This window comes from Anser brachyrhynchus (assembly GCF_964034855.1).
Source record: "Anser brachyrhynchus genome assembly, chromosome: 17".
NCBI classification, from domain to species: domain Eukaryota; kingdom Metazoa; phylum Chordata; class Aves; order Anseriformes; family Anatidae; genus Anser; species Anser brachyrhynchus.
The window spans coordinates 11,640,881-11,664,141 of NC_137710.1; the positions used below are offsets into that span (position 1 = coordinate 11,640,881).

Below are 23,261 nucleotides of genomic sequence, written 5' to 3' on the forward strand. Positions count from 1 at the left end.
CCGGTTGGTTCCCAGAGCTCTAGGTGCCTTGAAGTGGGGTTAATGGGTGCTGCAGGGTTGGTCAGGCTGCCACCAGGGGGTTGAGCCTTTCTTTCTGCCTGTCTTCCTTCCTCCAGATGGATTGGTGAGTGAGCACTACTGAGCAGTGACCTCAGGATGTGTCTTCATTACCTTCTAGGGCACTGAATCATCTCATTGTAGGACTTTGCAGGTGAGAAAATGCAGCTGCAGTCACGTCCTATATTTACAGCTTTAGCATAGAAAGCCTCAGCACTCCAGCCCTGATGTGGCACGAAGCTGAATTATTAACAAGTGCTTTCTGCTAGGGGAGAAGTAGCTGGAGTGAGGAAGCCTTTCCTGCCTGCGCAGGAATCAGTATTCAGCAGGCGACTGGGGATCTGGTTACGTAGTGCTGGGATCTGCTGGTGCTTCAGAGGGGCAGGGAGCTGGAGGGTGCCTGGTGTGGTTAACAGGAGGTTTGATAGCTTTGGTGTCTGGCTCTGGCTTGTGCTGAGATCTGCTTCCCACTCACCCCGCCACGTGTAGGATAAGTGTGCCTTGTGCCAGGCACAGAGCTGTGCTGGAAGAGGTGTCTGCCTGCCCCAGGGCATGGGCAGCCCTGTGCTGTGTGAGGCTGCTGTGAGGGAACAGGTACTTCGTCCCCTTCAACAGAAAGGGATGCTGCCTTCTCTTGTGCAGTCGCCCTGCCATGTTGAATTTACACGGCTCAGAGGTGATGCTGATCAAGGTTTGCTCTGCAGGACTCTACAAAATCCCTCTGAGTAGCTCCAGTGAGTGTTTTCAGGTGGGGGAAAAAAAAAAACCACACAACAACAAAGAATTCAGTGGAGTGACTGATATGCACCTTGAAGTGTGGGGCTAGTCAAAGCAACTCTTCTTGAGCTTTGGTCAGCTCAGGATGCTTTTCTGTTTAAAAAATAAAGCCCCAGAAGCAGTGTTTAAGTTGAGCCTGACTTACTCGCCTCTGTGCTAAGCATGGACTTTCTCAATACGCCGTGCTGGGTTACTGCAGACAACTCAATAAACAACTGTAAGGAGGCTTGTATTAAGCACCTGTACAGATGAAATAAGGAATTAAAGGCAAGCTAACTCATAGTGTAATGGCTACAGATCTCTGGCACGGAAAAAGCAGTGAATCTTGCCCAGCACGCTTGTTCTAGTAACTTCTTTTTCAGCGATTAGTCTGGATTTCTTAAATCCAACGTTGTTCCTATGCTGATAGACTCAATAAACAATGCTGAGAAAAAGCTCTTCAAATCAATAACTGACAGAAGAGCCATCTTTCTTTTCTAGGCATGGTGTTGACCACCAAAGGATGTATTTAAAACACAATTGATTTGGAAAGGAGAATATAATAGAGTTGTTTCATTCTTGAATTAAAATGTTTCTTTCAAATCAAAGTCTGCCTGTGCTGTGAAGCTGTACTGCATGTTACAGCACCGAGCTGGAAACAGATCTCCTTCACTTGCGGTATTACTGAAAGGAAGGTTTGGGGCTAGCAAATCCAGCCTCCTTTGGAGACTTGTGGGTTGGCCTATCATCATCTTGCTGTACCAGAGGGACTGACTGAAACACCTCATTCTTTGTAGCAGCGCACTGGCACTAGATGCTGAGCGAATATATGAACTTGGTGATTGAGGGTCCCTCGGAGGGACGCCGCGGTGGCTGAGTGTTCCTCTCTAAACACAAAGAGCTATTTCAGCAGTGCAAGATGACACGCTTCTTCCTGCCGCTGCAAAAGAGATTTTCATTGCAAAAAAAAACACCCTACCTGAGTCTGACACTGTGAAATTACCTCCTTATGTGTTGTGCACCATAGCAGAAACCCAACTGAACTGGAAGGATACATTCTCACCCAAGCTCCATGCAGCAAACAGCTATGGGAGCCCAGGGTTGGTAGCAGGAAGTGTGTGGGAAAGCCATCTGGTGAAGCCACTTAGAAACAGTGTGAAAGTCTTTTTTCATTCACTTCCTGACAAAGTAGTAATATGTTGCATCATTATAGGCAAAGGGCTGCTTGTTATTGTTGTATTCGTTGCTCCTAGAAGCCCAAAGGTGGGGACAGGACTTGCTGTGGTAGAGCGGCTGGGAGCACACACAAGAGGAGATCTTTGCCTATGCGGCTCCACCCCCATAATTCTTGAACTTATAAGGATAGAAAGTGTAGGATTTTTTTTTCAAATGAGGAACTGAAACAGATGGGAGAGACTGAAGGAGCTGGAAACAAAACACATAATTCCAAGCCACGACTTTCTCAGCAGAACTGTGCTTTGCCTCCTGTACTTGGAATGTTTATGGTGAGCAGTGTGTACCTTGGTGTATGTGCTCTGCAGCTCTCCTCTGTAAAATCAGTGTTTGGCTCGGTACGGACGCGCTACTGAGAATTCCTATATGCTTTGCTGTGCTGAGACGGGGGAAGGGAATCAAATCAACATGCAGAACAGGCTTTAATCATCACTTAGAAAACTAAAAAAAAAAAAAAGGTTACTGTGGAGATCTTAAACTTGATCTTCAGCATCTGAGTCATGTCTTTCACTGAACTCCCAGTTGATCCCACCTCACTTCCATGTGGTTTAATGCTGCTGTAACTGGGCAGTGTTTCTGCTCTGCTAGAAACAGAGAACCACGCTGAAGACCGTATTTCAAGAGGTGGCAAAGTTGCTTATAACCTACTTACTATTATTAGATATGTAAAGTTCTCCTATATGATCATCTCATCTGAAGACCTCAAGTCATTTTATAGCCCTTATTTTAGCCTTGTGGCAACTCTAAGGCAAGACAGTTATTGCCATTTTTAGAGACTGGAACAGACTTAAAATCCCTATCCTTGAGTTTTCCTTACCAGTCAGTGCCAGAATCGAGGATGGAATTTTCAGTCCCACGATTGAATTGCAAGGCAGAGCTTTCTGGGTCCCTTTGCTACCCTTGTGTGGGTGTGTGGGAACGCATGCTTGATTGGTTAGCATTTGTCCCAGGTTCAGACTGGGGGAAACAAGTGTGGGGTTGGCCCTTCATCTCTGGGGAAGGTACTTATTTTTAAAAAAAAAAAAAGACCACAGGCTTAATTAGATAGCAAAAGAGTATTGCAGCAGGAAGGAGGATGATGGAGACGGTGGATGCTGCCCTGCTTTGAGGTAAAAGGGGCTGAAGCTTGGGAACTCCCAAAGAAGCAAGCAGGACCATGTGGGCTAGTAGGTCGTGAGGCTGAGCCCATCGTTCGACACACAGATCCTTGTGCCAAGGGAATGCCTTCCCCTGGAGAGATGCTCATGTCTTGTGAAACTGGGCCATGAGCTGTTAATTGCTAAACCACAGAAATTCAATTTTAAAGAGGTAGTATCTATCTCATGTAGAACGTCTCATACCAGAGAGTAACGTTTCTCTGTCCTCCTGTGAGTGAAGCCTCTAGCAGGGTGTTCAGTGGTGGATAAGGGTAGAGTTGAGGCTTTTGTTGCCTTATCACAGGCTTCTCTTAACCCTTTCCTCCCAAACAACCCACTGAGATGCAAAATGCAGAACCAGGAATGCAGAGAGCATAAAAGCAACATTTCGAAGTTCACAGAAGCCGAAATAGCGCTTCTTTGCAGGGTTTGTCTTCTGCCAGTACTCAGTTCATGATCCTGAGCAAGACTCCAGGCTACGGTAACATGGCTGTAGGCAAGTGTCCACACAGCTGTATGTCCTTTTATTTATTGAAAGTCTAAGTAGTAGCAGGAGCCAGAGCTGTGTGGATGGCCAGGGTCTAAGCACTACTGCTGCCTCAAGCATTACATATGTAACATTTTCAGAACAAGAGACTAGACAAGTATAATGGAATTGCACCATGGAGCAGCAAATGTGGATAACAAGCACCCAGTAATCAAGTGCTAATGTAATGCTGAGATTTTTTTAACAGCCTCAACCAAAGCCCTGGCTGAACAACAACAGACCATTCCCAACTTGGCTTCAGTTTGCTCAGACTCTTAGAGCTCTAGGAAAACTATTTATGCTCCATCTATATCCACTGCTGTGCCTGAGTTAATGGCAATTCTTAGCCAGGTGACAGATTCGGTGAGCACTGATCTTGGCTGAGGAGCCTCAGCAAGTGTAAGCTGCTACCTGTATCCCTCTGCCTTACCTGGCTTTGTGGAACAACTGTCCCCTACTCAGTGCTGGGAGCAGGGTGGGACTGGAGCAGCGAGGGCAGCACCTAGAAGCAACTTTGGGATGCAGTAATTCTGCAGTGAATGGATTAAGATTATTTCTGGCAGCAATAGGGAGCTAAGGGAACAAAAGCTATACTTTGCCACTGCATGCTGGAAGACCTAACTTGGTGGCTCCTTTGCACAAGGCTTTGCAGAGAGGCTCTCTGAGCAGCTGGGCTATGAGAGGTTCCTGCAGCTGGAGTGTCATGTGAGGATAATCCCATGCTGTTTAAAGCCCAAAGCAAGCTGTCTGGTTTTCCTCTTCTACCTTCTAGGCTGGTCTCTAGTTTATGCTTCCACTGGGACCATAAAATCTTACATTTCCTAGGCAATGATGGAAATCGTGCATACACAGAAAATCCCTGAGGGCCACCAAATCTGATGGGAGCCAAGTCCTGAGCACCAGATAAAAATGTAACATAACACAAGGGCTTGGCTTGAACCTCTTACCCATGTTGTACGTGAGAGGTTCTGTCCAGAGAAGAGGTGAAAGATCTCTCTAGCTACACTTGGGAGATAGTGCTTTAAAAGCCCTCATAAACTTAGCAGTTCTCTTGAGCTAAGGAAATATTTTTTGTAAAAATCAGATCCCCAGACTAAGTGACTGTTTTTCAGAGGCTGACAAGAAAACCTACAGCAGACTGAGGGATGGTTTCTTCAAGTGCCAGTACAGAGCATTATACTGAAGACCTCTTCTCTCCAGAGGCAGAGGAAAACTGCACTCAGGTTACGTAAAAGCAAGTGAACAGACCTGTGTGCTAGGCCAGTTTCAGTCTTCAGGTCCTAGTGTTATAACTGAGCTCTTGGCCTTCCCTTAAGAAACATCTGTGTCAGCCCCCGAGTCCCACCCCTGACCAAATCTGGTCTGAAATATTCTCTCCTACCATTACATAGGCCTCTTCAGCATGAGTCTGTGGTGCGTGTCTTTGTTCTATGCAATTTAGGGGATATACAACTGGAGAGAAAATGCTTTCATCTGTTGCAGTAACTGTTCTCAAGCAGTAAAATTATGGTTTGTACCGACTGTTCAGTGGGGAGAAAAAACCAAGATTCTTAATTCTAGAAGACAGGTCAGCTTCTGGGGGAGGAGGTAGCAACTGTTAAGTCTTTTGCTCTCAGAAAGAAACCCGTGCTGGAAGCAGCCAGTCAATTAGGCTGATTTGTAGCAGCCTTACTATAAATCCTCTTTCATTCAGAGGCTAAGCTCTTTGCTGAAACATGCCATTCCAAGGAATTTCAGGAGGTTCTCACACATCTAAACATGGTGAAATTATTTGTAGTGACACACCATCTTGGAACAACCCAGTATGTTCAATTTAAAAACTTCATAAACAATGGATATCAAAAAAGGGAGGCCAGCAAAGAGCCTCTCCTGTCACAGATGAGTCTTTTTCTTGTTTTACATTTGTTTAGTCTACTCATAAACTTAGAAATAGATTTGGTAAAGCAGACTTGGATACGGTATCTATGCGTTAAATGACCACTCAACTCCCAAAACATGAAACGCAACACCCCTTAAAGGTGTAAAATTCAGTTTAAAGGCAGCATGTTTTATAGACGCACTGGTGTAATCTGCGTAGATGCAGAACCATTTCCTCTCCCTAAGCAATCTTTCCCACTCACTTGTCAGAAAGGCTGCTTAGAGCTGAGCCACGAGCCCTTCCCGGGGCGGCTGGGTGCCTGCCCTCGCCATGCTGCGGCGACTCACCCTGCTGAGCTGGTCCAGGAGTCTTTGGTTCTGTTCGGAGAGTTCCTGGACAGCCCGTGTCTTCTCACGGTCGGCTTCACGCAGGTGAACCTGCTGCCTCTCTAGCTCATCCTGCAGCTGCTTCACATCGCTTTCCAGTTCAGACACCCTTCCTTCCCATTCTCCTTCCTTGTTCTCAAATCGCCTCCGCAGTTCGTGCTTCTCTTGTTCTAGGTGCTAGATAACAGGGGAGAGGGAAGAAGAGGTTAGGAAGGGAGGAAAGAAGTGAATGCTGCCTCCTTCCCCTCCTTCGTGCTTAGCACTGCCTCCTTTCCTGCAGGAAGGAGAATGGCATTGTTACACTCTAGTACCATGGAGGTGGCAATCCCATCCCACGTCAGGACAGGTCACAGGCACTAAACTTGCTTCCCATTTCCAGCACGTGGCCTGTCCTTGGCCTCTGTAGATCAGTGCATTGAATTTTTACTGAAACAACTGCCAAAAGGGTAAAGCAGGCTGCATGTCAATAAGTGGAAAATATAGGTCAGGCAGGCCAATTGATTTAGCAGAGCCTACGTTAACTCCAACGCAGTATTTCAGTGGGCAGTGGCATAATTCTTCTAAAAATTGCCTTTATAGTCAAAATTACACAAACTGTATCTTTCCTGATGACGAGGAACCTAGATGAGGCATCCTTCTTGTCATTGGGGTCTTACAAACAACACTTGAATCATCTATCCATTTGCTCCTTCTATTCCTGACCTAATTAGTTGCCTGGTGGTTTGATAGTCCACAGTAATTCTGTTGTTTGATACAGTCCCCTCTGGGGTGGCGATGGATATAATGAAGTAGTTTCATTGCATGTGCTTATTCTGGGGTGCAGGTTTTTCAGGAACAACTCTCAGGTCTGGTGAGTTTAGGACTGGTTGCAATATGAGGGACAGCATGAAGCTGGTGGAACTTCTGGATGTTTTACAGGCTCAGTAAAATGAGGGCTTGACTGATACAGAGCTGCAAATCAGGTCAAAACAGATTTCTTGTGCCCATTTCAAAGAATCTCTGCTCTGAAAATCTGAGCTTGGATTTCCCCTGGTGACTGAAGCCATGTTCGTACTTGTTGAATGGTCACAGACTGGGACATGGCGGTGTCCTAAGATCAGCGGGGAAACAAGAAGAGCAGGAGCCCTCTCCTTGTCATTTGTTTTCTGTCCCCCAGAACAACCTGCGGTTACTCTCCACCAGATTCACGAGCCTTTTAGGAATGTGCCTCAGCAAACAGAAACCCACTGGGCCCAGCACTGGCAGCACTCTCCCATTTTTCTGAGGTTATCATCCCCCAGTGAGCAATCCCCATGATGCTTATGTTAGGAGGGGAAAATAAAGCTGCTAGGAGGGAAGGAAAATTGCACTGCATTTATGTGAAGTGGCTTTTTATTGCCTGTTAGGCTGTGAGGTGGCTGTTTCCCCTGGGTACCTACTGCTGATGACACACAGCCTCCTGGCAGGGTCTCTGTCACCTTCCTGAGCAAGTCTGAATGTCAACGCTCTGCACTTCTCCAGCAGCCTCTGGCCTGTGCCATCACTGATCGTCTACCTCTTTTGCCCTGCAGAAGATGCCGTGTTCCTTGATCTTATCCCCAAAGCTTCTAGATTCCTTCCAGCATAGCAACACCCTGCTTGTGCCCTTCCAAATTCTTCCACAAATCCAGGACTTTCTGGAAAACCCTCAAATATGAGGGAAGGCTGATTTAAAAAAAAAAAAAAAAAAAACAGCCCAAAGCAAAAATGTTTCCCTGTGTTACCAGATGCTAAAGGAAAGAGCACTCCTTGAAAACACTCAGCAGTATTATAGTGTTATAATTATTTTTGATGCAATAGGTAGGCAGGAGATCCTAGCACCAGGCCTATGACAACTAAGTGTGGCTGGAGCAGCCACAATTTCGCTTTCAGCAGCACACAGAAATGCTGGGTTTTACAGCTCTGTCTCTTTCACTGCTAGGCAACGTTCAGAAAGATCCAGGGCCTTCTCTAAATGGAAGATGAAACTTCAGCCTGCTGAGGAGCAGCAGCGCAGCTGAAGTTCCCTGGTGCACGCAGACATACTCAAATGTGATTTAGAAGCCACTGGTAAGCCTTGCCAATCATTTAAAAACCACTTTAGGGCCTTACTGCAAGGGAAAATCCATGCTACGTACGGCTCCAATAAGCAGCCATCACACAGGCAGGAGCTGGAGGGAGGCGAGGAACAGCAAGTTTATTCTCGCAGTTTATTCTCTCATGGAGGGACTGGAAGGGTGCAGTGGGGTGTGGAGAGGCTGTTGTGAAGAGGGAGGAACAACCAGCCCACACCTGCTGACCGATCCCTCCTGCCTCCTCCTCTCTCTGCAGCAGTCTCCCCTTGCCTGCCCTCACCCCAGCACCTGCACAGCTGCAGATCTGTATAGCTTTTTTTTGGTATGTAGTGATGACAGGGCAAACTGCTGTCCTCAGTAGGAGGGTTTCATGTTTTACAAGTGTATCTCTGTCCACCAGCTGCTCGCTGATTTCTGTGTGGAACTGTTTTTTAGAAGGTATTTAATTCCAAAAGCAGGTTTTCTTTGACTTGACTGAGCTGGGCTGATCCTTGTTTAACAAGCTGAGAGCAAGGAGGAGTTCCCAGCTGACAAAGAGGGTCTGCACTGAAAAATGCTTAGGTGGGGCAAGCTTCTCGGTATCAACAGAACAAGGCATTAACTGTTTTAGTCGCTTGCAGAGGATAAAACTGAGATTACATATCAGAATTTATTACAGGACTTCAACTCTGTTTAGAAACAAATTTGAATTCAGGGTCTGAAGTGAAAGCTGCCAGAGTAGGTCTATGGTAGGAGTGCTGCACTTCAGTAACACCTGCAGAATTAGAACCAATGTGGCCATGGGCAGATATCTGTGTCCCGTGTGCACACTGCCACGGGGAACAAACCTAAGCACAGAGTAAAAAGAGATGTTTCTCACCAACAATGTGGTGACAACACTGCAAAGGCAGCGTCTTGAGGCAAAGTACCAGAAGCACAGGCCAGCACGTTGGCTGTTGGGAACTGGAGAGGCTTCACTGAGTTCTTGTAACCAACTCTGAGCTGCTGCCTGGGAGGAAATCTTTCCTAAGTGGTACTCATACACCGCTACACCAGGTGCAACTGTCACCAAGGATTTCATCTGAGTTTTGCTTCTGGTTATCTTGAGAAAGCTGTCAGTGCAGGGATGGAGGTAACACGTGGGGCCTTCTTCCCCCTTCCTCCAAAATTGAAAAGCTTATTGTGAAATTTTGTTTACTTTAGCGGCAACAGGAGGAGGCCAACGTTTAATCTGTAGAAGTGAGTCTTACAGGGCTTGTGTTACAGAATATTAACATTTGAGGTTGGGTTTTGTGTGTGTGTGAAGTAGCACAGTTCGGATCTGCCAAACCCAGCAGAAAAAACCTGACCCGTAAGCAGATAGCTCCTATCAGATGCATAGCCTGAAAAACAGGAATCTGCTATTCAACTGGAAAGTTAGAGCTACAGTAGTGAGATGAAAAATGTAAACAACTGGCTGCATTCATCACCCCTTCATTCGCCTTCTAAATGGGCCCAGAAGAGTGGAGGGAACCATTTGGGGAATGTTAAAGTACTCCAAAGTCATAGTTCTTAGTTTTCCCCTCTCCTTTTCACCTTTACGTTTTGCAAACAGTGAGTGGTGTTCGAGTCGCCAGAACTCATTCACAGCAGCCCAGGAAGCGCCTGAAGTTGTGCATTTTTCTTTAACGGTAGGAAAGGTTTTACTCCAACTCATCAGGGGAACCACGTCAGCACAATGCCACATACGTCTGTTCTTGCTTAAAGATCAACCTGAAAACGTTCACTCCAGCACATTTTAACACTCTGAGAAATTCTAATCTGATAAATAGTGCTGCTAAGTAACAATTTGAGCAAATGTCACCTTCACTATTGTTTCTACCAGAATAGTAAATGCAGAGATTTCCCTGCAAAGAGAAAGAAACCAGCCAGCGTGAAGTGCTGAGTTCAATAATAGAGAGAAATTTCCCCTTTTGGGAAGAAGATGATCTGAGAACAAAGGCCATACATTAATTTCATGAATCCTCTTGAACTTGAGAGATGAAAGTCCGTGAGGGATGAACACAGAAATATGCAGGGCTGTGCAGAAAGAATGGGTCTGGGGCTGGGACTTGAAATCTGAATGTTAACCCAGTATTGTTTAAACTCTCTAGGAAGGTGAGGCTTTTTCTTGTACCCAGTATCAGGGATTAAAATTTCAAGAGTATCTCTGAAAAAGGAGCAGGGTGACAGTTGTGCATAGTCGTGCAAGAGAGTTGTTCCAAAAGCAGCTGCCAGCACCAGTCCTTTTCTTTGTAACAGCTCCATTTCAACCTTAAAATCAATAAATGGCAGGAGCCCGGGGGTTGAGCTAAACATCTCCATACCTGTAGGTATTTTTTCAGAGCAACCACCTAGCAGGGCTGTATCACCAGGGCTTATCTCCTGCCCTGCCTAATGCCTCAGCTCCAGCAGGAGGCTGACACATGCCCAGCACCTCGCTGCTGCTGCACAGCCCCAACTTCGAGGCGGCTCCGGGCCGTGCCCTCGCCCGGGGCCTGGGGCAAAGCAGCCGGGGGGCCGGGGCGCTGCAGGCCGGCGCGGCTGTGCTGTGCCTCTCCCCCAGGCCTCGGGGCTTTTGGGGGGTTATTTTTAATTCGCTCCCTTGCTTTTAGACCCCGTCACGACCAGAGGGAGCTCCGGAAGGGCTCGGGCGGGGAAAGGACCGCGGCGCGGGGCCTCACCTCCAGCTTATCGGTCAGCTCCTTGTGCATCCTCTCGTACTGCCGGCTCATGTCCTGGTTGCGCTCCAGCAGCGCCTTGCCCAGCCGCGCCGCCAGCACCAGGTCCTTCTCCTTCTGCCGGATCAACGACAGCAGCTCGGGGTCCCGGGCGGCGGCGGCGGCGACAGCGACAGCAGCAGCGACGGGCGGCGGCTCCGGCGGTTCCCCGGCGGCGGCCAGCAGCGCCAGCTCCTCCTCCAGGGCCAGCTCCAAGCCGGCGGCCCCGGTCCTGCTCCCGGTCCCGGTGGTGCCGGCGGGCGGCTCCATGCCTCCGGCGCTGTCCGCCTCCGCCGGTGCTGAGCCGGCGGCGGGCAGGGGCAGGCACGGCGCCGACATGGCCCTGCGAGGCTCCCCCGCCGCCGCCGCCACCGCTCCGCTGCGCCCCCCGCGCCCGGCCCGCGGCTGCCGCTGCTGGGCGGGGAGCGCCGCCGCCGGCCCCCGCCTTCCCGGCTCCCCCCCCCAGCCCCCCAGCTCATCGGCCTTTTGGGGTGCCTTTAGGGGTTGGGGAGGGAGCGGGGCTTCGGCACGGTGCCCAACTGGCTGCTTCTGGTGAGGGCACGGGGAGGAAAAGCCCCCCCGGGTAGGTACTGGGAAGGTCGAGCACAGCGCTCCCTGCCTGCTGCCTGCCGGGCTCTTTTGGTTCAGGGAGCAGCTCTCCAAGCCTTTCTACTCGGTAGTTCGCCCCTGGAGAGCTGACTACAGCTTCCAACAGCCACCGGGGCTTGCTTTCAATTTCAGATTGGTTTGGATGTTCTCCGAGAACATTTGCCTTCAAAGCGACCTCGGGGAATTTTGGGAGTCGTAGTCAGTTGTGCTCAGAGCTCTTGCGGCTCCGGGAGGAGGCAGGATTGCCAGGTAACCGAGCTCCATGGAGTTGGTTTTCAGTTCTGTTTTTGTTGACTTCATTTCTCCCCTCTGATCCAGGCACTACTTATTGCCACAGGAGGGGAGGCTGAGGCAGAGCAAGGCAGGGTAAAAGTGTGCATCATTACGTCTGCTTGGACTGTTTCCTCAGTTTCTCTTGGTGGTTTAATTTCAGGAGGGGCTCTGATTGATAGTGATTGAACAGAATCGTTTGACAAGAAAGCTGTGGTTTTGACTCCTGGAGGTTTGCTGAAAAAAACAGTTAAATTTTTAGCTTTTACTTCTAGCCCCTACTTCCATGGGGCTTGTTTTCTCTCCACAGAGGGTTCACTTAGACCGTGTTCATCTGCATGCAGCTGCCCAACGCATCAGTCCCAAGGATGTTTTTGGCTGGAACGGTTGAGGGCTGATGCAGTTTTCTAGCATGGCTGGTTCCTGCCTCATGTCAGACCCAGGTCCCTGGAGAGCTGCAGATTATTCCTAACGGTTAGAGCAAGAATTGGGGGAATGCAGACTTCCCTCTGGCCATCTGCCACCAGGACCTAGCCCTCCGTGGGGGGTGCGCCCCGACAGCCCAGCTAGCAGGACTTGTCTGTTCTTGGCTCTTGTCCTGGTGGCGGTGGTTAATGCCAGTGGTGCTTTTTGTCATGCGAGCACCTGCTGTCCAAAACCCAGGTGGAGACCCGCTACCTCGTGCCATGCTCATCCTGCTGGCACCCATCTTGCAATGGTGACCGTTGGCTATTACGCCCCCCGTGACCCGGAGGTGACTCCTCCTTTATCTCCCGGCAGTTCCCCAGGCACTGATTTTGTTAGAGCTTTTGTCCTTGCGATCAAGTGGGGCCATCGTTGCTGGAAATGGGACTCGCCAGAAGGCGAGATGAACAGTACTACAGCTTTTAAAGGAATCCCACTGCCCTGACACAGGAACCATACTGACAGAGATTTGATCAGCACTATTTAAACAGAGGAGGGAGTTTAATGTTTAAACTGATTGTGAGCACCTTCTGCTGGATGTGCCTACTACAGCAAACCAAGCCTGGTGTGATTAATGAAATCCATTGTGGCGTTAATTTTCATCTCTGAAGCTTCTATCAGTATATAAAACAAAAAGAGATTATATTGAGATGGTTTTAATCTCTCAGACAAAGCCTGAAACAAACCCTGTAGCCGCATCTGTTTGGATGGGGAGGGAAAAAAAGCTATTGCCTGGATGGAGAAGATGTAAATCAGTGCTGTGTATTGCAGATGTGCCACCATCTTGGTCAGGCACCTACACAACCTTAATGCTCATTTGGGGCCTACTGACTGCAAAGCATAGCAGTGTTATCTACAGTAACCTTGGACTAAAGCTTTGCTCACAGCATGACCTGTTATTGCCTTGCATTTCAAGAAAAAAATCTAGTGAATTTAATTATTGATTTGACTTTTTAGAAATACATTAATTACTTTTAAAACTTCACTAGTGTTTTATGTTATATGCATTATCCCAATCAAATAGCCAAGAAAACAGTTAAGGATACAACAGTTTATTTACAGTTATACACTGGCATTAGCCATTTAGATTCTAAAATGCATTTCAGCTGAGAGCTGGGAGAGCCTCTGTCCGTAGACACCTGACACCTGTTTCAGCTCCTCTTCCCCCAGATAGGCTTGGTGTGTCCTTTGGAGAACCTCAGCCTAGGAAAAAAAAGGATGAATGGGTTAAGGGAAACAAGTCAGAGGCAAGTTTTTCTTTTTTTTTTTTTTAGCTGCACTGCTCATGCCTGCTGTGAGTCTTCCCCAGGTGGATGCTAAGAACTGAAAATAACAGGCAGGTCTTGTGGACATCTAGATCAAGTGTTTCAGGAGCTGAGGCTCTTGCAGTGTGAAGGTTCCCGTGTGTACAGCATAAATTATCTTTCAGCATGGAAATCACTACAGGGGTGACGATAGCGCAGACCCTTTCTGAAACTGCAGGGAGGACAGACTGATTCAAGCATGCAGAGAATGGAGAGCAAGTGGCTGATGCACGTGAAGTCATCACCCCACAGGTACAGGATGTATGAAGGCCATTCCTGTGGTATTAAGAAACAAGGCTGAAAATAAACACTGGTATAAGAGGGTAGTATAAGATTGTGTTCTTCATTCTTTTCCTGCTCAGGCAAAAAACTTACAGGGCTGTAAAAGAAAAGCAAGTAGCAAAAAGTTAGCCTCTCCTGGACAGGGAGAAGGGACAGCACTGACTTTGTTTCTAAATAATTTCCCCTTCTTGCTTTTTCCCCAACCCCTGATTACCCAATTCAGTAACCAAGCCAAGGGAATGGTCGGAGAACTTAACTCAAGGAGCCACTCAGGGCAATCTGCCAGTGCAATTCTATCTGTTAAACAGGTTCCTAAAGGAGTGAGCTCCTGGAACAGACAATCCAGCTTAAGCTGCGGATATGGCAGTGAGTATTGTCCTCCCCAGAGGGTCAAGGAGAGGTGAACTGAAAGCTGCGCAGGCTCTTCAAGCCCAATGTCAAGTACGTTGTTAAAACCAGTGCTTTGAAATTAATATTCTGCCTTCCAGGGATTTCACCCTTTGGTCTTTTTACAAAGGAAGTGTGGCAGTGGGTCTGGACCTTTGGTGGTTACACCAGCAAATGCTGGTGTACGCAGAACTGTATGAGTTAAGCAGGACAAAACACATTTAACACATCAGAAAAGCTGCAAATCCAATAAATGCCCAAGTGCGCCTGTCAATTCTTCCACCTCAGCTGTGAGGGCAGCAGCCAGAAATGAAGCACTGCAAGGGATCATCCTTTATTATTTAGAGTAATGGGAGCAAAAGACGCATTGTGGGAAAGCCACAGGCAGACCTGTGAAAGTAGATTATTGTCCTATGCTTTTAAAGCTAACTGCACTGAGAGAGGAGTTCCCATCAGCATCCTTAATCTTCCTGTCAGTGGGCTGACAGTCTTCCAAGGAAGACGGCACAAGCTATTGGCTTCCTTTTGCATTTCTCTCTCTCTCATACCTGTTTGAATGATTAATTGCTTTATTTTTCTCTTTGCTTTACTGCACTTTATTTCTGACAAATGTTTTAGTTATTCTGGCGGTTCGTGTACCTGCATGCTGAGGTGTTTCTATGTCCTACAGCTTCCTGCTGCTGCAAGATGGGCAGCAAGAAGAGTCAGCAGCCTAAGAGTTTGCTCAGAGGTTGCAGTTACCCAAATGAATAATTAAAGAAAATACGTGTCTTGCTTTTAAAGCAGGCCAGAACTGCAAAGCCGGAGATAAGACTCCTGTGTGACCTTACTTTCTCTTTGCTTCTGTAATGTCCAAAGCTATCTGGGTATGTGTGTGCCCAGGTTCTCCCTGGTGTTGGGGAGAGGAAATAGAGGATGGAGAAGTGGATTTATAGAGGTTGGTAAAGGAGGAGAGAATAGAAATTTCTGGTTAAACAGAAGGGAAAAGAAAGCTGTAAGGAGTGTTAGCCAAGCAACGTGTAGTGAACTGAAAGACCATCCTGATTCTTCCCAAGGCTCAAGATCCCCACAGAGTTCCCATCAAGCTTGTTGTTTCTCAGGGTTATCAATATTACGTCACTTAGAGCAGAAAAAGCACTCGGACACCAAGGTGACTCATAACATCGAAGTCTGGGGAAAAATCCCTTGGCTGCTTAAGGTTATGAAAGCATGGCCTGAGTGACTCAGGACTGCCTACGGGCAGAGCCAACTCCAGACTGTGCTCACCTTACTGCCAATCTGTAAGGAGCAAGGGATGCAAAGGGAAAAGAACAGGGTAACAGATTCGACTTGTTACATGGCACGTGCAGGTATCATGCTGAGACATCCCTGAGTTAGAGACGTAAACACTTTGTACTGCAGCTTTTAGTCACTGTTTCAGGTGTGAGGTTTGGAAGCACGACAGAGCCATCTCTCCAGAGCAAAGCTGACAGTGCTGGGAACAAGCACAGCTACTTGGAGCCTGTGGAGCTGCGTGGTCAGTGTTTCAGGCCAGCTCAGTTTGCTGGGGTACTGTACTGGCAGTTTGACTTGGTTTTGCTGCTTGCCCTGATGTGCCAGGTGAGGTATGTGCTACTTTGCTTTGCTCCTAGGGCTCCTTCTTGACTTAACTAGTTCTAGCTGAGGAAAAAAAAAAAACAGTTGTGGCTGATGGTAGGGTTTTCTCCAGGTAAACTCTGAACACAGAGGTGACTCCCTCTGGCTAGGGCAATGCTCGAACACTTTTCTCAGGAGGGCTCCCATCCACATATAATCTTGTCCTGGCTTCAGGGATTGGCACCACGTGCCTTAATGTTGTATTACAGACATATCCACTTGGATGGATTGCTGCATCACTTCTCTTTGTTTCAAGCTTTCTCAGCTGGAGAAACCCTAAATAAACAAAAAATGCTCACTGCATTCCCAGGATATAACAGGATCCAGAGCAGACCTGCAATGGGGCTGAGCAGGATGGACTCCGCAGGCCTGCTTCAGAGGCGTTAACCCAGAGCATGTACACACAGACCTGGCCCTGGGCTTGCTGCTTCTGTGGTTCACGGGAGCAAAGAAGTGCTCAACAGGTAGAGTGGCTTTTTTCAATGAAGTAGGTGTTTTTTGCAGTAGGTGCGAGTTACCCCCTCTTGAGTCTTGCAGTGTGACAATATTTGACAAGTCTTTCTGGAACAAACACTCCTTTTAAAAAAGAAAAAGCATCCTGTGTTTTTGCTCATATGGAGACACAAACTGAGTGAGATGTTCTTGCTTGTATTTCTCTATCGGAAACCATTAGGTCCTAAAATTACCTGCTGTGTTGTTGGCCACCATGCAGTTCTGCAACCATTAAATGATTAGATGTGACTGTGGGGAAAAAATATTTGTTCAGGGCCATCTTGCTCTGCCTCTTCTGTATGTGCTATGATTTGTAGTGACTCATGAGGGAGTGATGGTCTTTGATCTAGTGTTGTTAGATTTGAATTGACCACGTTGACATGAAGCAATCTTTGTTGTGATGCAGCTTCCTTCACTCACTGTTGTGGTCAATTATTTCATGACAATGGCAACTCTGCCAGGTATTTTTGCTTCATTGAGCAATTACGTTGTTATGGAAACTGCTATTCTATAAATTATCTGACAAGAAGCCTGATTCACTTCTTGGTAACAAGAAGTTTGAAAGCAAAAAGTACAGGATTCTTTTTTTTTAATTAGCTATACATTGATTTGTGTAATTATTTTAATCCTTAGGGCCCATTAACTACTCAGTGTAAATGGCAGCACCTTAATATCTGTGAAAGATCTGGCCTCATCAGAGAAAGTGAGACAAGTGGATGTGCACAGTTTGCTCCTGTGCCTGTTTAGGAAGCTGCCATGCCAGAAGGGGAGAACATTCCTGTGTGCCATCTGCAGGGCTCTCGAGCTCTTCAAAACTTGCCCTGGCTGTGCTGTGGCCGATGCTGCAAGTGGCTGTAGTGTGGGAGTGATGTGTCCTTTTGTCTTTGAAATTGAGACCACTGGGAGCCTGCAGACTGCAAGAGATTGATAACCTTGCCCAGGAGGTTCTTGAGAGGATCAAACCTCCTGTTCAGCCACTTAAACTTTTCAGACAGGCTGTGTTTGCAAAAATTTCCTTCCATCTACTGCTAGTTTCTTACCCTAGGATAAAGGAATGGACAGCCTTGAGGGACTTTGATTTGAGGTATTTTGTCTAAACAAACCTGCCCTTTCAGCTGGTGCTAAAGGATCCCCTTATTTACTAATCCAAAGCACGGAACTTCTCAGGGCATGAACCCTCACACCATGAGGCAGGTAATCCTGCCTGGATGGAGGCATCTGGATATGGGCAGTGCAGAAGCTTTCAGAAGCAGCTTTTGCAGCACCCATTACCTATGAGAGGAGCAGCCTTTCATCTCCAAGCTGTTTCTTCAGTGCTTCTCAGCAGCATGAACTATGATAAACATGTGGGTGGAAAACCACTGAACGGGAGTAATTAAGTGGCTCCTGGTTAGCTGAAGCTCATTCTACATGGTTGAAGGACCCTGCGTTAGTGTGAGTCAGTCAGTGCTATTCCCCAGGATCTTTCTGCTTTTTCATGTTTTCAGACTTGGTTGCTTTACTTCTTTCTCTAGACAGTTCTGTTTTTAAAAAAAAGTGTTGTTACCTTGTACATGTTCATCTTAAGCCTGAAGGTAAATTCCTGATCTTTTGGCATCAGGACCCAGAGGCCAGGCAGGGGTTAGGGAGGGTGAGATTTCTGTGTGTGTGTTCCAGTAATAGGACCGTACTTGGAAACATTCTTGTTTCTCATCTCGTCCATATCAGTCCAAGCTGGAGAAGTCACATATTGCTTCTTATTACTATACTGCATCATAGTATTTACTAAATGCTCACCAGAATGGAGTGCTCTAGATTGAAATGGGTGTTCAGGAAGAAATGAGCACAGAAAAAGGGAATAAAAAAAGTAATTTCTCATATAAGTTTAAGAAGTCCAAGTGGCCTTTATTCAAAACACCCATTCCTCATGAAACACTTTTTAGAAAGTGAAGCAGTGTCTGACTAGTGCAGGATAGGAGCTATGCAGGGATGTCGGCCTCCCTGGGAGAAGCAGCTCTGTGGGGCCGTCTGGAGCAGGAACCTCTGGAAATCATTTTTCCTCTGCCAGCCTGGGCATGGGGAACACTGCAAGTGCTAGGAAATAGCCAATAGCCAACCGATAATTGTTTTCTGTGTCTGATTAGTGGGGGTTAATTTGGGGATTGCCATCAGTCTTGTCATAAAAACACTCATTTCTGAATCTCTCCAGAAAAATAAAAATCCTGTGTTTTCACATTCTAGCTGCTGGTTTCTAAATCCCCGTCCTTTGTCAGCACCCTTCTGCCTCATGGAATGGAGTGCTGCCAGACTGGTGTATCATCTCCCTGGGGCTTGCTGCCCACATACCAGGTAGCACATTCAAATTCAAAATAGCAGGCTTTGTGAGAGTGCAGGTCAGCTTTGGCTGGCAGTGAGAGATTTTTTTTTTAGATATGGTTGCATATTGCTGTATGAGAATATTTCACAATGAAATAAAGCTTGGTAGGAGTAATTTCCATTTTAAGCTCATATTTATGTATAAGAGATTTCAAGAGAAAAAGAATTACCAAATAATAGCTAAGACATACTGTTGAATTATGGGTATTGCTTTCTGTTGTTTAATTACTTGCAGACTGCACTATCCTTCTGGAAAGGCAACTGCAGGACCTCCTATATTACTGTTCAGCTCCCCTGCATCTGGCAAGTGTCATTCTTTGGGATTAAAAAGTAAATTATTTTCCATCATTTCTACTGCTTAAAAATAATGCATCTTTTCTCCTCATTTGGGGACTTCCATCGCTAACAGGAGCATAACTTTAAAAGCTTTTTTAACTGTCTGTTATACTGCTAGCGTAAGAACTCTGTATAGCACTGTTAAGCCAAAGGACACTGCTTTATAGCAATATTAAAGGTGAATTTATAGGTATGCTCTTAGCGTTTCAGAATCTGCTCCTCTAAAATTCTTTGTGTTACAGCAGTCAGGGGAGCAGTCCTCAGCACCTGGGGCCAGCAGGATTGAGGTCATCCTGGCCTGTATAGGCCAGGCAGTCATACCACCACGCACTGGATAAGCAAATGAGCATGCATAAAGCAGATTATTGAAGTTTGCAGGTAAAGAGATTTATAGTTTATCTTTACATGTTAATCTTAAAAGGAATTATTGATCAGAAATTCTGACCTTTGACAGCACTACCTGCTAATCAGGAGCTCTAGATACCACAAGTGCAAGAAACACCCCCAGATAGCCTTAGGGACTGGCACTTCAGGGGATCACCCATGTTCAGATGGGAAAAACAAAGTGCAAACTGGAGTAAAAAGGGAATTTGCTGGGTAGTCCAAATACTTAACTGTAATGCAACAGCTAAAGCATAAAAAGGAGAAAAAGTACTTAAGACTCATGTTTTACATTGAGGGGAGCTGCTGCATGTATGGCTGTCATAGTTCCTTTTCAGATGTGGGGCCCGACTGAGATTCTCTGTGCACGCAGAAAGGTGGAGAATATGAAACAACCTGAGAGCTGGTCTGGTGGCTCATTTCCTCATGAAAAGTCCACGTTCTTGTCTGTCTGGACGCAGCTGACTCTGTGCAGGCAGGGTTTTAACAGCTTGGCGCAATTTGGCTTGCAAGAGGTCATTCATGTGAGAGTGAAAATAATGTCAGCGTCTTGTTGCAGTTGTTGAAATCCTACCACAAGGAGTGGGTGAGTAAACTCTGTGCTTAGCTTGGGGTGTTTATGTGGGGAGGTCAGCGATGAGAAAGATAGGATGGAAATGTTAATACTGAAACAAATCGTGAATATCCCTGAATGTTACACATGTCATCTGCTCTTGCAGAGGGAGCAAAACCAGACTTCCAAAGACTAGATACCGTCTCTTCCCATACCTCCTGCTTTTTCCAAGGAGTCCAAAGCTCTTCACTGAAACTAAAATGAAGCAGGTCTTGGGGAAACACTGTGCTGTAATTGCTGTTCCCATTTCACAGAGGGATGAAGGCCAACATTAGCCAAAAGTCCCAAATGCCAGGTCATGCACAGCTCTCATGCTGAAGTTGTGACTTAGTCTTAACCCTTAGATCACGATTTCTCTTCAGGAGTCAAATTGCAAGAGGAAAACAACAGAGACCCTGATAGTGTCTTCCTGCAATGACTGTACTTCTTTGATTCTTGAGACAGACTCCTGAGGACCAAGGAAGGAAATACTACAGCACAGCTGAAGTCACAGATGTGTTATGGTGATGGTATTAAAAGAACTGAATAGAACATGAGCGTGAGAGAGAAGGTTGCAGCTCCACAGAGCTTGAGATCAAAACATAAGACACATGGAAAACATGAAAGGGATTAGACTTAGATACAAGGAAGGAGAAGAGGAGAGAATGAAACCATATTACAGTAATTTACTGGTCAGTTTTTAAGTTGTGAGATAAATCATGCTTGTAATTTAAAAAAAGAGTATTTCTTTATTCCTGCTGGGAAGACCTAGTTCACACTAGCTGTAAATGTGTTAGGACAGAAAAATCAAAGTGTTAAACTGCTGCGAGGCACTCTCATCATATCATAATGCCTTTTGAAGCAGTAATTCAATGATTGATCAGAGGAGATCTAATTAACTAACTACATTATGTGAAAAAAGCAACACCATGAAGAAAGCTGTGATACTCTGGGCTGATGAATCTCTGCTCTGTTGCATGGGTGTGGGTGTTCTGTGGAAAAGGCAAACCTTCATTCAATATAATATGACCTAAAAATAAACCTGAAGATTAAGTTTCCTTTGTCTTTCTGCCCTACCTTTCCCATATATTGCTTCACATATTCCTAGACATTTTAGGAAGTGCATAGACCATATTTGTTGCTAATATATTCAGCATTTAGTTAACTGCTTAAATCTAATATTCACCCACACATGAGCTATATGGGGGTGAAATTCAGATACGAATGTTACCTTAATAGAGTATCTTCCATTCTTGTTTCTGATTTTTAAATTTTGCCTGTCTGCAGAGGCTGGGTGAGCTCAGTCTTAGTGGAAATGACATTTCTGAACATGTGGTGCATCCTCGGTCTGAGTTCGCAGCCCACTTCTCCCACAGGGTGTGCGACAGCAGCGTGACCTGCAACATGGCCAATGAGAGATGTGACAAACATGAAGCCAAATATTATTCATTGGGATTGATGAACACTTTGACATGCTGTTGTAAAAGGGTCATGGGCATGTTTTGCTCATTTGACAGCCTTTCAACTTACGTGCCAAGACTATGATAAAAATCTACAGCAATTCAGGTTCTCCATCAGAGCCCAGTTTAGCTGATTGCGCTTTGTGGTGCTTTGGACTGTGGTTCACCTCTCCCCTGGAGATTGGGTCATTTTATAAAGCTTCCAGCCCTTTGCCTGACAAGATCTTCTGAACCATACGAAATCAGCCTTGTGGGGCAGGAGGAGAAGAGGCTTCACAAGTCTTTTTATGTGTATTATTTCAGTGATGGGGGCTAGTCTGCATTCTCTCTCTCATATTTGGGTATCTGGTTTCTTCCAGGAACATTTTACTATTAAAAGAAAATCTTAGTTTAATGCAAATTTAGCCTACATTAATCATCCTCTTTTATGGTTTTTAAGTGTCAGATGTAGCCTTATATGAAGAATTTCATTCATTTTTATATTTTCCCTTGCTGCTTTGATTCAAGGACATTGCAGAGATTATAAAACATTATTTCCCAAATTTTACATTTAAGTGAAGAAATCTCAGCCATGGCCAAAAGGGAGGGAAGCAACTACTTCCCAAAGCATTCTTTGAACAATCCTACCCTAAGAGGCTGTATGACTTGCCTATGCTGCACAGTCTGACCCAGAGCTTCCCCTTGCTGGCTCCTTGCTATTCCTTGGGTCAATTTTATGCTACTCAGTATCAGCAATAGGTAAGATACATGCTGTGTCAGTTTTACTCCATTTTTTATTCCAAAAGAGTTGCCTATATACAAATAACACAAGCATATGTAGGTTTATCCTTGAAGTATTTTTGTTTGTTTGGTGTTTCAGAAGTTACTCTGTGGGGAAAAGATGTTTCCGTATAAAATTAGAGGTCTGAAGAGCTCATGAAATACTGTATCAATCTTTTGAGCATATCAACATCCCTCTCCTGTGCAGAAACCTCCCTCGAAACTTGCTGTGGGCATGGACGGTAAGAGCAGGCTCCTGTGATTTTTATTGCCTCTGCGCACACGTCATCCTTGGTTGCTTCCCTTTTTCTCCTGATGACTTACCTGCTCAATAAGGTGTAACATAACCAGCCTGAAGTGCTATAGCTATCAGAAATTGGAAAATCATTCAGTGGCACAGTAGGTAAATTAGCCTAAAAGACCACCCCCGGATGATGGGGGAAAGGCTTGTGGGTGAAAGAAGTTATTTATGGGAATCATTTGCTCAGGTGCTATAAAATTAGGTCTTGGGGTTGGCAAGAGAATATGTAGTAGCAGAATCTTTGGAAAAGCGTCTGTCTCTGAGCTTCAAATAATTCTTTGTTTAAAAAGCTGAAGTTTCCTTTTTATTTCAGAAAATTAAACCAGGGGTTCCCCTGTCCTAGCATATGCCCTGGAAATGGTTTTCCAGCGTTTGTGTTTGGCTTATCGGTATGCTGCTAATCACCTTCCCCTGGCTTTCTGCTGCCATTAGCTGTATGCATCAGTTGTTAGTCAGTTAAACTCTTTCTGTATCTCAGTCCTTTGGAGAGAAACAGTCATTTGAAATGGCTGGACAATGCTGGCTATTTCTTTTTGCGTTTATAAAACAGAAACATTGCATTCCTCTTTATTTACAATTGCTGTAAGTGGAACTGGCTCTATTGTTTGTGTTCCTCTGAAATTAGGTATCACTCTTTCAGACACCTGAAGACCCATTATCAATGCCATAATTTTGCGTTGCTTTGTATGAGAGAAAATGTCTGTTGTTGGCCTATCTCAGAAATAGCATCGCATCAGCTGGAAACTGATTTAGAATTCTTTTAATCCAGCAGATCGTTAAAATATATATGGCACTTCCAGGGAAAATGAAACCATGTGGAAACAATAAAGACTGGCAGTTATGTCTGATAAACAATAATAATCTGGTGTCTAGGGAAAAAGTGAGGATGTGT

The 23,261-nt window shown here is 45.8% G+C and overlaps 2 protein-coding genes across 12 annotated transcripts in view; one reads left to right on the forward strand and one right to left on the reverse strand.

Annotated features, from left to right (window-relative positions):
- BICDL1 (BICD family like cargo adaptor 1) overlaps positions 1 to 11,376 on the reverse strand; it is a 54,294-nt gene extending 42,918 nt beyond the window's left edge. For 3 of the 4 annotated variants that reach the window (XR_013940303.1, XR_013940304.1, XM_080559139.1), the window contains exons 1-2: positions 10,706 to 11,195; positions 5,914 to 6,129 (exon numbers count right to left, since the gene is read on the reverse strand). Coding sequence is in view for 2 of the 4 variants with exons in the window: in XM_080559139.1 (XP_080415265.1) it covers positions 5,914 to 6,129; positions 10,706 to 11,080 (591 nt within the window). In the remaining 2 variants the exon portion in view is untranslated. Of the gene's footprint in view, positions 1 to 5,913; positions 6,130 to 10,705 lie in introns of all 4 variants that reach the window. The other variant, XM_080559140.1, reaches the window with a different exon arrangement.
- The window catches only part of CIT (citron rho-interacting serine/threonine kinase), a gene marked incomplete at its 3' end in the record, with an annotated part of 121,251 nt that overhangs the window by 13,343 nt on the left and 84,647 nt on the right, over positions 1 to 23,261 (forward strand). For 2 of the 8 annotated variants that reach the window (XM_080559095.1, XM_080559096.1), the window contains exon 2: positions 22,169 to 22,310. The exons of 3 other annotated variants lie outside the window; for them this stretch is intronic. Of the gene's footprint in view, positions 1 to 11,399; positions 11,600 to 16,003; positions 16,147 to 22,168; positions 22,311 to 23,261 lie in introns of those variants that run through there. 3 more of the 8 variants (XM_080559098.1, XM_080559100.1, XM_080559101.1) reach the window with 3 other exon arrangements.